Raw genomic sequence first — 14,447 nt, 5'->3', positions numbered from 1 at the left:
CCTCAGACTCAGGAGGGCTCAGCTCCTGCCTTCTGTGGGGGGAGGGCAGCTTGCAGTTGATGAAATCTGATTCCTCCAGTAAAGATGTGACTCCCTCACAGCATCATGCAGGGTTAACTCTCACAGCAGCCCGCCTCCCGGTGCTCCCAGCCCAGAGGTGCAGTGAGGTAATGAGGAGGAGTTAGATGTGCAGGTGCTGAGGGCGTGGCGAGAGGAGTGAGAGTTGGTGATTGAATGTCAGGGGAGTGAGTGTCAGTGCAGAGTGAGAGTTTGTAGGGTGTTGAGTGAGGGTAATAGGTGTGAGGAGAGTGAGTACTGACCCACACACTCTCTCTCTCTCTGTGCAGACATTCCAACCCTCTCACTGTATAGTGAGTCACACTCGCTCTGTATAGTGATGGACTGACACTCCCTCGATGTAATGACTGACCAGTGCTGTCTGCTCCCTGACCAACACTTGCTGTTAGTGTAATGACTGACTGGTGACCTTTCACCCCTGTGGTCCAGGCCGCGAAGGGAGGGTTAATTGTGTGTCTTTCGCCTTTGCTGCAGGTGCAAATCGATCCCTCCGGCCTCTTCATTGCAACCAGCTGCTCTGATAAGAACCTCTCCATCTTTGACTTCTACACGGGCGAGTGTGTTGCCACGATGTTTGGCCATTCTGGTAAGCTGGCAGCTCAGATACGCATTACCAGATGGTGACTTACCTTTCACTGTCCTCCTTAGGTACAGGATTCTTCTAAAATGGTTGGCGACTCTCTCCTGTACCAAGAGTTTTCACAGATTAGATTAGATTACTTACTTACAGTGTGGAAACAGGCCCTTCGGCCCAACAAGTCCACACCAACCCGTCGAAGCTCACCCACCCAGACCCTTTCCCCTCCATTTACCCCTGCACCTAACACTACGGGCAATTTAGCATGGCCCATTCACCTAACCTGCACATCTTTGGACTGTGGGAGGAAATCGGAGCACCCGGAGGAAACCCACGCAGACACGGGGAGAATGTGCAAACTCCACACAGACAGTCACCTGAGGCGGCTCATGTTCCATTGCCAAACTTCCCTAAATTGTCCTCATTCATCCAAAGCTCAGGATTGAAACATAAATTAGATAGCCTAGCCCGTTATATCCTCTAAATTAACATCTCACTTCTCTATAGTGCTTCAGAAAAAGAGTGCCTGTTTCATTGTCTGTTTGTGGATGAGCATATCTGTTTGTCTGTGTACATGTGGCAGTGTGTGTGTATCTTCATGAGAGAGTGTGTGTGTTTGTCCACGTGTGTGTATGTGAATCTGTGTAGCATTGTGCGTGTCTGCATGAGAGAGTGGGACATAGACACATAGACACACACTATCTCTCTCATGCAGACACGCACTTTGCTACATAGATTCACATACATAAATGGACAAGCGCACACACACATTGCCACATACAGACACAGATAACATTGCTACATAGATTCACACATACAGATATACGGACAAATGTGTGTGTCTGCATGAGAGAGAGAGCATATGTGTGTGTATGTATCTGTATGTGCTGAAAATGTGTTGCTGGAAAAGCGCAGCAGGTCAGGCAGCATCCAAGGAGCAGGAGAATCTCCTGCTCCTTGGATGCTGCCTGACCTGCTGCGCTTTTCCAGCAACACAATTTCAGCTCTGATCTCCAGCATCTGCAGTCCTCACTTTCTCTTGTGTATCTGTATGTGGCAATGTGTGTGTAGGTAAAAACAAGGAGTGCAGATGCTGGAAACCAGATTCTAGATTAGCACGGTGCTGGAAAAGCACAGCAGTTCAGGCAGCATCCGAGGAGTGGGAAAATCAACGTTTCGAGCAAAAGCCCTTCATCAGGAATAGAGGCTATTCCTGATGAAGGGCTTTTTGCCCAAAACGTTGATTTTCCTGCTCCTCGGATGCTGCCTGAACTGCTGTGCTTTTCCAGCACCACTCTAATCTGCAATGTGTGTGTAGGTGTATCTGTCTCTGCATTACTGTGTGTATGTCTGTGTGTGTGTGAGAGAGAGAGAGACCCAGGGAACATTACATTATTAAACTAATTAACCAGGCTTGCTGTGCACTGAATGTCCCATCAAGCTAGCTCCCTCCTGCAGGAGTGACCCGACCGTTGCAGACGACAGTGAAAGGTATCTTGCACAGCTCTAATGAACCAGTCTGGGATGGTCTCCTGTTTCATTGCACAGGGCTGACCCAAAACATCTGGCAGTGTTCTGCCCTTTGCTGCAAGTCTCGAGAAGGAGGTTGAAGTGTTCCTATCCAAGGCTGTCAGCCCCACTATTTCCTGACTGATGCTGCCTTGTTCAGGCCTACATTGTCACCATCTGAAGGCAGGGACTGGGTACGACAGCCGACTGGATACGGGCCCCTTGATAGTGCAACATCATTCCCGGTTCATCTTAGTTCCATGAGATATTGGACAGCAGTATTGGATGTTAGCTAGACCTGTGTGTGTGAAACCTGCCCATTGCTCCCATTCTGCCCAGTAAATGCCCAGAAGTCTCTAGCTCATTAAGATGTGCCCAGACTCAAAATGGAAAGAAACCAGGAGCCTCAGAAACGTCCAACCTACAACCCTCACTCATGCATATTCTACACTGTCTGTGTCTGAAGTTGTGATTACTGGGGAAGCTTTTCATTTTTAACTTGATTTCTACAAGTTAAGAGAGGCGAAGAGCCCAGGGCAGGGTTGCTTTGTGCGATGGAAGCAATGTCCTTGAATAGGTGGAGAAAGATAAATTCTTGCAAAGCAAAAGGGGTCGGAAGGTTTCGGGGGTCAGTGAGAACATGGATTAATCAGATCAGATCTTATTGAATGGTGGAGCAGCCTCGAGGGGGGCAAATGGCCTCCTCCTGTTCCTAATTGGTCTGTATGTTTGTGTAGCTGGATAGGGTAGTACGTGTACCTGTATCATCATCAGAGGAGAAGAACCAGGAGCGAGTCCACGGCCGAGAATTGAGAAGTAAATAATGGGCCAAGACAGCTCGGCACGAGCCCACGCAGCAGAAAGTATATTGATTTGACAGACCAATCGATAGTAGACTCAAGGTTAGAGTAGTGCTGGAAAAGCACAGCAGGTCAGGCAGCATCCGAGGAGCAGGAAAATCGAAATTTGCCCAAAATGTCAATTTTCCTGCTCCTCGGATGCTGCCTGACTTGTTGTACTTGTCCAGCACGACTCTAATCTTGACTCTTCTATTGATTGGTCTGTCAAATCAATCATCAGGAATGATTCCTGATGAAGGGCTCTTGCCTGAAACATCGATTTTCCTGCTCCTCAGATGCTGCCTGACCTGCTGTGCTTTTCCAGCACACCACTCTAACCTTGACTCTAATCTTCAGCACCTGCAGTCCTCACTTTCACCCAATCGATGGAAGAGCAGTGTGTGTGTGTCAACTCACTCTCTCTCTCTTTCTCAATACATTGACAGAATGTGGTAAGGCCCGGCACATTCAGTCAATGACCAAACTATCACAATTGACAGCTGTCTGTCGGGGGAAAGGTGCCAAAAGAACGGTCAGCGTTGTCCAATTCCGGTATTCAAGCTCTTGAGCTGAACCAATCACAATGATTCAATATTCCCAACCTGCAAAAGGAAATTGGCTGAGCACTCCAAGGGATAAATTTGCAGGCCAACTCTCCCAAACTTGATTGAGTTTTTTGAAGAAGTAACAAAGAGGATTGATGAGGAGAGTGGTGGACATGATCTATATGGACTTCAGTAAGGCGTTCGACAAGGTTCCCCATGGGAGATTGAATGGCAAGGTTAGATCCCATGGAATACAGGGAGAACTAGCCATTTGGATACAGAACTGGCTCAAAGGTAGAAGGCAGAGGGTGGTGGTGGAGGGTTGTTTTTCAGACTGGAGGCCTGTGACCAGTTGAGTGCCACAAGGATCGGTGATGGGTCCACAGCTTTTCATCATTTATATTAATGATTTGGATGTGCGCTTAACAGGTATAGTTAGTAAGTTTGCAGATGACACCAAAATTGGAGGTGTAGTGGAAAGCGAAGAGGGTTACCTCAGATTACAACAGGATCTTGACTATATGGGTCAATGGGCTGAGAAATGGCAGATGGAGTTTAATTTAGATAAATGCAAGGTGCTGCATTTTGGGAAAGCAAATCTTAGCAGGACTTATACACTTAATGGTAAGGTCCTAGGGAGTGTTGCTGAACAAAGAGACCTTGGAGTGCAGGTTCATAGCTCCTTGAAAGTGGATTCCCAGGTAGATAGGATAGTGAAGAAGGCGTTTGGTATGCTTTCCTTTATTGGTCAGAGCATTGAATACAGGAGTTGGGAGGTCATGTTGCGGCTGTACAGGACATTAGTTAGGCCACTGTTGGAATGTTGCGTGCAATTCTGGTCTCCTTCCTATCGGAAAGATGTTGTGAAACTTGAAAGGGTTCAGAACAGATTTACAAGGATGTTGCCAGAGTTGGAGGATTTGAGCTACAGGGAGAGGCTGAACATGTTGGTGCTGTTTTCCCTGGAGCATCGGAGGCTGAGAGGTGACCTTATAGAAGTTTATAAAATCATGAGGGGCATGGATAGGGTAAATAGACAAGGTCTTTTTCCCCGGGATGGGGGAGTCCAGAACTAGAGGGCATTGGTTTAGGGTGAGAGGGGAAAGATATAAAAGAGACCTAAGGGGCAGCTTTTTCACGCAGAGGGTGGTACGTGTATGGAATGGGCAGCCAGAGGAAGTGGTGGAGGCTGGTACAATTGCAACATTTAAGAGGCATCTGGATGGGTATATGAATAGGAAGGGTTTAGAGGGATATGGGCCGGGTGCTGGCAGGTGGGACTAGATTGGGTTGGGACATCTGGTTGGCATGGATGAGTTGGATGGAAGGGTCTGTTTCCATGCTGTGCATCCCTATAGCTGTGACCCTAAGTGGACGGAGCAGAGGGTTGAGAATACTGGATAGTGTGACAGTGGGCTTGGGAGTCTCTTTCTAAAACTGTGCCATTCTGTGACTTTGTGACTGTGTGAGTTTGTATTGTTATTCTGAATTATTCCAGCTGGATTTCGATTCCATACATGTTATATTTAGGAATGGAATGATAGACTGGGAATATTCACCTTGGTATTTTGCAAACCAATGTCCCCACTCCTTTGGGGATGATTTGATTTTGAGTTCTTTTTGATTGCTCTTGAGGATTTCTTAAATTTGATTTGTTCTTTTGATAAATTCTTTGTCGTTTCTCATTGCTTCCCCTTCCTTTGTCCAGTTTGATTCTGTCCAGAATCTCTAATTCACTATTGTCCGTGAACATTTGGTTTAAACTATCCTTACCCGGTGTGGTCTACATGTGACTCCAGACCCACAGTGATGTGGTTGACTCTTAAATGTCCTCTGGGCAATAAATGTTTTGTAGCCAGCAATGCTCCAAATCCCATGCATGAATAAAAGAATAATAAGAGAATTAAAGTTCTAAAATATGGGAAAGATATTTAGACCCTGCATCCATTCCACATTTTTAATTCCTCCAGTTTAATTAATAGAGGCTACTTGATGGACTGCATCGATCTGGATGTTTATTCATCCAATACAGTTAGTTACAAGCCAGTATTGATTAGATTCCCAACAAGTCCGCACCCAATCTCCGAAGAGTAACCTACCCAGACCTATTCTCCTACCCTATATTTACCCCCAGACTACACATCCCTGAACAATATGGGCAATCTAGCCTGGCCAATTCACTTAACCAGCACATCTTTGGACTGTGGGAGGAAACCAGACCACCCAGAGGAAACCCACGCAGACACGGGGAGAACATGCAAACTCCACACAGACAGTTGCCCGAGGTTGGAATCGAACCCAGGCCCCTGGTGCTGTGAGGCAGGGTGATTACGGTGATCCTCCCAAACCAGTGTTGGTCAGGGTACACCTCTCTCATCTCCACCGCTCAGCAATGATCTCAGTCAACTGGTTTCGGTCAGTACAATAAGCTTCGATCCGAGTGATGCTCTCGAGTTTGTCTCATTCATTAACCCATGCCTAAGAGTTCCATGATGATCCTGTTCTATTTTCCAGAGGTGGTGACAGGAATGAAATTCACCAATGACTGTAAACATCTCATCTCTGTGTCAGGAGACAGGTAGGTGCTTTCTCACTGGGGTGGGGGTTGAGGGGAGGGAGGGTAGTGTTGGCAAACTGAAGGATAGTGTTCAGGCTCTGAAGCTGTCGAAGTCCATGTTAGGTCCTGAAGGCTGTGACGTGCCTAAAGGGAAAATGAGGTGCTGCCACAGGCCAAGGACCAGAACGTTATGTCAGCAAGGTGGCGAACTAAAATGGCAAGCAAGTGTCAGGTCAGGGTCATTCTTAAAGACAGAGTGGAGACCTGGTGACCAGCGAATACAGTAGCCTTAATCCCTTCCACAACCTACTCTTCCACTATCCTATTTGTAAGGATTTGCCCTCAGAGAAGCTGATCTGTTTTCCATTATACGCATCCACCATTAACACAATGAGAACTCCTCGTGTCTTCTGCTCTGGGCACCTTCTCTGTCTGTTCGCTCGCTTCTCCTCCATCTTTGCCAATAGCATGAAAGAATTCAATCTAACATAAACAAAATACAATCTTCCAGCCTGTAGGGCAGTGGGTTCTGGGGCTCTTTGCTGAGATACTTGCATCATTAACAGCCACAGGTGAGGTGCTGGAAGACTGGAGGTTCACTAATATGGTGTCATTATTTAAGAAAACCTGCAAGGATAAGCCTGGGAACTGTAGACAAGTGAGCCTGACATCAGTGGTCGATAAGTTATTGGAGGGGATTATGAGGGATAGGATTTACATGTATTTGGAAAGGCAAGGACTGATTAGGGATAGTCAATATGGCTTAGTGCGTGGGAAATCATGTCTCACAAACTTGATTGAGTTGTTTGAAGAGTTGACACAGAAGATTGATGAGGGTAGAGCAGTAGATGTGATCTATATGGACTTGAGTAAGGCGTTCGACAAGGTTCCCCATGGGAGACTGGTTGGTAAGGTTAGATCTCATGGGATCCATAGTTCCTTGAAAGTGGAGTGGCAGGTAATCAGGATAGTGAAGAAGGCATTTGGTACACTCGCTTTCATTGGTCAGTGCATTGAGTACAGGAGTTGGGAGGTCATGTTGTGGCTATACAGTACATTGTTTAGGCTACTTTTGCAACACTGCATACAATTGTGGTCTACCTGCTGTAGGAGGAATGTTGTGATGTTGTGATACTTGAAAGGATTCAGAAAAGCTTTATAAAGATGTTGCTGGGACAGGGGGATTGTGAGCTATGGTAACACGCTGAATAGGCCGGATTTTTTTTCCCCCGGAGCTTTGGAGGCTGAGGGATGAACTTATTACGTTTATAAAATCATAAGGGGCATGGATGGGGTGAATATCCAGGGTCTTTTTCCTAGGGTGGGGGAGCGCAAAACTGGTGGGGGGGGAGGCACAGGTTTAAGGTGAGAGGGGAAACATTTAAAAAGGACCCGAGAGGTAACTTTTTCACACATAGTGGTATGTGTATGAGGAGGTGGTGGAGGGTACAGTTACAACATTTAACAGGCATTTGAATGCGTATATGAATAAGAATGATTTAGAGGGATATGGGCCAAATGCTGGCAAATGGGACTAAGTCAGATTGGGATGTCTGATCGGTGTGGATGAGGGTTGGACCGAAGAGTCTGTTTCCGTGCTGTGTGACTCTATGACTTTAAGAGTCATATTGGAAGCAAACCCCTGTTAATCTGTCTCCACAGATAATGCCAGACCTGTTGAGTTTCTCCAGCATTTTCTTATTTCAGATTTCCAGCATCTGCAATGCATCTTGAAGCTAAGTTTTATTTCTGTTCCTCTGCTTGGCAGGTTAGCACTCGGTATTCAGTTAGTCAATGAGGTTGACAGCTTTTGCATTGTGTGTGTCTTTCTCTTTTTCCTTTTTGTTTTAAGCACATGCTCTCTCTCTCTCTCTCTCATTGTGTGTCGATACTGTGCATATATATTGAAGTCCATAACACGAAAGGTTGAATGAGGTCTGATTTGAATTAAGTCCCATTGTCACTGCCTATCTATCATGTTGATCAGATAGTGTTATGGCTACACAGGACACTGGTCTGATAATCAGTCATGAACAGTCATGTATTGGGCAAAGGACAAGGTGGTATTATCTGATCTGAACTGTAGGTGTAACCGAGCTCTCTCCCTTCCCCACAGCTGTATATTCATCTGGAGGCTGAGCTCGGAGCTGACAATTAACATGCGGCAGAGGCTGGCAGAGATCAAGCAGAAGGAGAAGAAGCAAATGAAGACACCCCCGCAAAAGCATTCCAGCCCGAACAGGTATAAGAGCACAGCTGGGTCTTGTAGTTCAGGAGAGACGTTCAGAACGCAGATAACTGAAAGCAAAACCACCAACAAGAGTTTGAGGGAAATCGGGGATGTATAGGAGCCCAGAAGTGTCGGTTACGTGTGGATTGTAGGAAGTTACAAAGATAGGTGTGACCTCAGGAAGGGTTTTAAACACAAGGAAAAATGTTCAAGCAGAAAGGCATTGGTGGCCACTTTCTGCTTTGGAGGCTCACGGTGAGTTGAGCACAAGGGTGAGGGATGAAGGGACTTGCTGTGGGTTAGGATAATGACAGCAGAGTTTAAGCTGAGCTGATGTTTTTCAAGAGTTGGAGTCTGGCCAAGGGAACACTGGACTGGTCGAGTGCAGAAGTGGCAATTGGATGGGACTAAGCTTCAACCAGCATGTGATCTGAAGTGTGGGTGAAGACAGGTAATAGGACAGAGGTGGAACTAAACAGTCTGTGTGTTGGTGAGGATATAGCGTCAGACGGTCAGCTGAAGGTCAAACTCGCTAGTGACTTGGGGAGGAGAACAGAATCTGTGGCAAACCGAGAGAGAGCAGAGAGGATGATGGGATAGGGAATGGAAGTGAAGACAATGCCTGATATTCCCAGTGTTAAAAAGGGGAGCATTTTTGGATCATGCAGAACAGAGGCATTGGAATGGTTTAGAGGAATTGTCATTGAAGTGAAACTATGTGGAGAACTGGAAGCTGCAGGAGCTGACCAGTGTTGTTAGTGTTGATTGCACAGTTCATATGAAAGATAAGACTAATTACTGCATTGTATCCTTCACTATCTCTGTACTCAACATTGTCCCTATCCACCTTTCATTTCTTTTTCTCTATACAGTCGGTACTGCAATAACAGGGTCGTTCCATTCTTATGCAATCCCGGGTCATGAGAAAATTGTGTAATAGCAGCACCCTTTAAACTAATGGGGCTGGAATCATGTTATAACAAGCTTTAAAACATTCATGCTTTAGAAACAAGTGTTTCTAATTTGTCAATTATATTATATTATTTGTGGGCGGCACGGTGGCACAGTGGTTAGCACTGCTGCCTCACAGCGCCTGAGACCCGGGTTCAATTCCCGACTCAGGCGACTGACTGTGTGGAGTTTGCACGTTCTCTGCGTGGGTTTCCTCCGGGTGCTCCGGTTTCCTCCCACAGTCCAAAGATGTGCGGGTCAGGTGAATTGGCCATGCTAAAATTGCCCGTAGTGTTAGGTAAGGGGTAAATGTAGGTGTCTGGGTGGGTTGTGCTTTGGCGGGTCGGTGTGGACGTATTGGGCCGAAGGGCCTGGTTCCACACTGTAAGTAATCGAATCTAATCTATAGCAAATTTATATTAATGAAACACACACTATAACAGAACGACCTGCATCTTGTGAACCCTGTTCTATTTTTCTCTGAATCCTTCTTCATTTAGCTCTCTCTCTCTCTCTCTCTCTCTCTGGTTGTGACAATATAAAGGTTGATTCCAGATCATAACACCTTTCTTTGTATTCCCTCCCCCCCCCCCACCTCACCTCAAACACCGCAGGCGGCAAACATTCGATGTGGCTGCACAGACAGCTATGTCCTCTGACAGTGAGAAGGAAGCGGAGGACGATGGAAATGAGGAGGACGAAGGACACTGTGAGGGCTCAGCACGCATCACACCAAAGCGAGGCATGACCGCGAATGTGGCGAATGGTAGGTCTACTTTTACTGGAGAGCTGTGTGCAAACAGAGCTACTGCAGGCCTTCATCTCTTCAACCAGCTCCTTGAACTTGTGGGAGAGAGCCTGCATTAGTCACTTTCAGTTCTGATTAATCTCCCGATGTAATGCTGCAGACATTGTGTGTCATCCAATTCCTAGAAGCATAGAAAATAGGAGCAGGAGCAGGTCTTTGAGCCTGCTCCACCATTCCACATGATCATGGCTGATCGTCCCATCTGCTGTACCTGCTTTCTCCCCATGTTCTTTAATCCCATTAGCTTTGGTCGTGTTGCATCTGTACAGGACATTGGTTAGGCCACTTTTGGAATATTGCATGCAGCTCTGGTCTCCTCCCTATAGATAGGATGTTGTGAAACTTGATAAGGTTCAGAAAAGACTTACAAGGATGTTGCCAGGGTTGGAGGGTCTGAGCGATAGGGAGAGGCTGAACAGGCTGGGGCTGTTTTCCCTTGAGAGTTGGAGGCATGGATAAGATAAATAGACTCTTTCCCCTGGAGTGGGGAAGTCCAGAACTACAGGACATAAGTTTAGGGTGAGAGGGGAAAGATTTAAAAGAGACCTAAGAGGCAACATTTTCACGCAGAGGGTGGTACGTGTATGGAATGAGCTGCCAGAGGAAGTGGTGGGGGCTGGTACAATGACAACATTTTAAAAAGCATCTGGATGGGTACATGAATAGGGAGGGTTTGGAGGGATATGGGCCAGGTGCTGGCAGGTGGGACTAGATTGGGTTGGGACATCTGGTCAGCATGGACGAGTTGGACCGAAGGGTCTGTTTCTGTGCTGTACATCTCCATGACTCTATACCTATGCCTATCTTCTTCTTTAATGTTTAATCTTCTTGGCTTCAACCGCTGTCTGTGATAGAGAATTCCACAGGCTCACCACTCTTTGGGTGAAGACATTTCTCATCTCCCTGTGACTGGGACCCCTGGGCCTGAAGACCCTGGTCAGCAGGAAGAGCATCCTCCCTGCGTTTACCCTGTCCAGTGCTGCTAGAATTGTGTAGGTCTCTATGAGATCTCTCTTCATTTGTATAAAATAATATTCTTCTCATATTCCTTACTTCAGCAACCATTCTTCATGGACATCAGGTTACTAATTCTAGCTGGTGCTAAAACTGTCTTACAACATTGGTCTGCGCTAAATCTGGTTCTCTACAGCACTGACACCATCACACTTACCAGGGAAATGGGGGGTCGATCACTGTGCATCATGCAAGTAGGCAGCGGTAGCTGTCCCAACATCTAGATAACATGGAGTTATCACTGGTGTTCCTGAGGAGAGGAAATCCAACGTTGCACCATCGAAGACCCAATAGGAGTCTAGCACTCGACCATTTACAATAGTGAGCCATGGGAGTCCAATGGTGTCATATTTAAACATTGGCCAGCCAACAATGTGCCTGAACTGTTGTTATGACATGGGGGTCCAGCAGTGTATATTACCAACTGCCTGCGAAATGACTAGACAATGTAAAACTATGAAACCCTGTGCTAAAGTTACAAAGTTAATTTGGAAATGGTTACCCATATAGTTTCGAGTAAAGATGTCAAGATAAATGCATCACTATATTCGAGGAAAGCGGTGTGCCAGTTGGTGGTGGGGTGATTTAGCTAACACTACAGAGGAAAGTGGTTGACGTCCCTTCCTTTTGTGTGTTCCAGATATCCCCACAAGGATACAGTATACCGGGAGCATGAAGAGTCTGTACCATTGGGAGAATAGTAAGGTAATCTTCCATTCAGAATTTCAGCTCAGCAAGTGTAGAGAGCATACCTGTTCCTTCTGGTGTTGAATGCAACGCAGGGGTCACTTTCTCAGCTATAGATAATTGTGGATTTAATGGGGTCTACTAAATGTGCCAATTTTGAGAGGTTTGAGCATGACTGAAGCTTACTTATTTTTGACTTTGCACCACCTTTCACATATTGTCTCAGACTGTCTATATGAGTTGTATATAATCCACATTCATATACAGCACCTATTATATTCATGGCTTAATCATCATACATTCCATTGTCTTTATGATATTAATATATTAATACAGGAGTTAATAAATCTCCTTAAAATAAGTCCTGTGCTTGATATGTGGTGGATGGCACAGTGGCTCAGTGCCTCACAGCACCAGGGACCTGGGCTCGATTCCAACCTCGGGCGACCATCTGTGTGGAGTTTGCATGTTCTTTCCCCCGGGTGCTCCGGTTTCCTGCCGCAGTCCAAAGATGTGCAGGTTAGGTGGATTGGCCATGCTAAATTGCCCAGAGTGTTCCGGGATGTGTAGGTTAGAGGCATTAGTCAGGGGTAAATGTAGGGATTGAATGGGTGGGGTGGATGGGTCTGGATGCTCTTTGGAGAGTCGGTGTGGACCCGATGGGCCAAATGGCCTACTTCCACAGTATAGGGATTCTATGTACAATCCTCCCTCCCTGACAATGCGGTGTTTCAGACCCTAGCCCTTTTGAAACTTGTTGACCCTTGGTGACCATGCTTTCAGCTACCTTGGCCCTGGGTTTTGGAAACCCCTCTGTATTTGACTCTCTGCCCTCCTTTCATGGCTCCTTAAAAGCGACCCCTTTCACTAAGTCGTTTGCCACCCGCCCAGAGCTCTTTGTGTACCGACCCCGCCCCGTCTGCTGTGATTCAAGGAAGTGACCAAGTTGCCACCACCCTCTCCAGGGTGATTAGCGAGGGGCAGTAAGTGGTGGTACATCCCAGCCAGCTGAACCCACATCCTGTCGAAGAGGGAAAGGCAAAAAGCAAAATCAGAGTAGTAAGACCATAAGACATAAGAGTGGAAGTAAGGCCATTCGGCCCATCGAGTCCACTCCGCCATTCAATCATGGCTGATGGGCATTTCAACTCCACTTACCCGCATTCTCCCCGTAGCCCTTAATTCCTCGTGACATCAAGAACCTATCAATCTCTGTCTTGAAGACATTTAGCGTCCCGGCCTCCACTGCACTCTGCGGCAATGAATTCCACAGGCCCACCACCCTCTGGCTGAAGAAATGTCTCTGCGTTTCTGTTCTGAATTGACCCCCTCTAATTCTAAGGTAGTGTCGGAAGGTGTGTTGCTGGAAAAGCACAGCTGGTCAGGCAGCATCCGAGGAGCAGGAGAATCGATGTTTTGGGCACAAGCCCCTCATCAGGAATGTCACAGCTTCTGCCCGAAATGTCAACTCTCCTGCTCCTCGGATGCTGCCTGACCGGCTGTGCTTTTCCAGCACCATGCTTTTTGACTCTGACTCCTCCAGCATCTGCAGTCCTCAGTTTCACGCAGAATAGTGTCAAACGTTGCTCTGACGAACCTCGCGAGGTTTAATGAGTAAGAGGTGCTGTATAAATGCTCGTCGCTGTGTTGGGGGAATGTCTTGCAGAGTGAGGATTTTGTTTTTCATGAAAGTGTGCCTCTTGGAATGATAACTGGTGTCTCTTCCCCCCCTACCCCCCCCAATGTAGGCAGAGGATGTGGCGATCAGGTTGGACTCGATGCACAATCATGTCCCTCGTCCCAGGGGCCGCTGGTCCCGTCACGCCAACAACCTGGAGCTGAGTGTGAAGTCGATGCTGGACCTCCGGAACCTGGACTCCTTCTCCTTCTCCCCGCTGACGGAGTCCGCCCCCAGGGCTGGAACGGCGCTGTCCAGGAGCAGGGTTTCCCAGGAAGCTAGTGACCACGAGCGCCGTGTCCGGATCAGCATCGAGACTCTCCTGAGCGACGTGAGTGGTGTTCCTGCATGGCAGCCATTCGGCCTGGTCGTGCTAGCCCTTTGAAATTGTTTCTGATTACAAAATGCTCCAACAATATGGGGGTTAGACTGTGCAACCTCATGCAGACCCTGCCTTCCTCCACCGGAACTTTCCCCTCTGGTCCTGGCCTTTAGCACAGCTTCCGTTCCTTCACCATCCTCGCCCTACTCCCCACCTGTCGCAACCCATGCTCTAGAATATTCTGCCTGTAGCCCTCCACCCCTCACCCCTTGGCAATTCCACACCTACCTTGTTTGCTCCTCTGTGTAGCCCAACATTTCAAGCATTTATCCAAGTGAAAGGTGTAACGGGATCATTTCTCTCCATGCCTTCAGACGTTAAGTTTTCAGATTGTAACAATTCTCTGCGTGAAAAATGAAAAAAACGCAACCTCTCTCATTTTAGTCTGAGTTATCTGGTGATCAACCGTTGTCAATTGGAAAATATTTCTTCCTAATTATCCAACAGCTTATGATTCTGAGCACCTCTGTTAAATGCCCCCTTCATCTTTTTTTTTGGCTTTAAAAGTAACCTCAACATCTCCAATTTCTCCGCATGGTAGAAGTTCCATATCCCTGCACCATCCCAGTGAATCTCTTTGGCAACCGTTCCT

The 14,447-nt window shown here is 47.0% G+C and overlaps 1 protein-coding gene across 1 annotated transcript in view; it reads left to right on the top strand.

Moving 5' to 3' along the window:
* mapkbp1 (mitogen-activated protein kinase binding protein 1) overlaps nt 1-14,447 on the top strand; it is a 197,400-nt gene that overhangs the window by 152,425 nt on the left and 30,528 nt on the right. Inside the window, exons 17-22 of the mRNA XM_060828797.1 lie at nt 553-664; nt 6,063-6,126; nt 8,222-8,347; nt 9,901-10,052; nt 11,749-11,813; nt 13,544-13,804. Of these exons, the coding sequence (XP_060684780.1) occupies nt 553-664; nt 6,063-6,126; nt 8,222-8,347; nt 9,901-10,052; nt 11,749-11,813; nt 13,544-13,804 (780 nt within the window). The remainder of the gene's footprint in view (nt 1-552; nt 665-6,062; nt 6,127-8,221; nt 8,348-9,900; nt 10,053-11,748; nt 11,814-13,543; nt 13,805-14,447) is intronic.

Source organism: Hemiscyllium ocellatum, chromosome 8, assembly GCF_020745735.1.
Source record: "Hemiscyllium ocellatum isolate sHemOce1 chromosome 8, sHemOce1.pat.X.cur, whole genome shotgun sequence".
Classification (NCBI taxonomy): domain Eukaryota; kingdom Metazoa; phylum Chordata; class Chondrichthyes; order Orectolobiformes; family Hemiscylliidae; genus Hemiscyllium; species Hemiscyllium ocellatum.
This window is presented reverse-complemented; position numbering and strand designations above follow the sequence as displayed.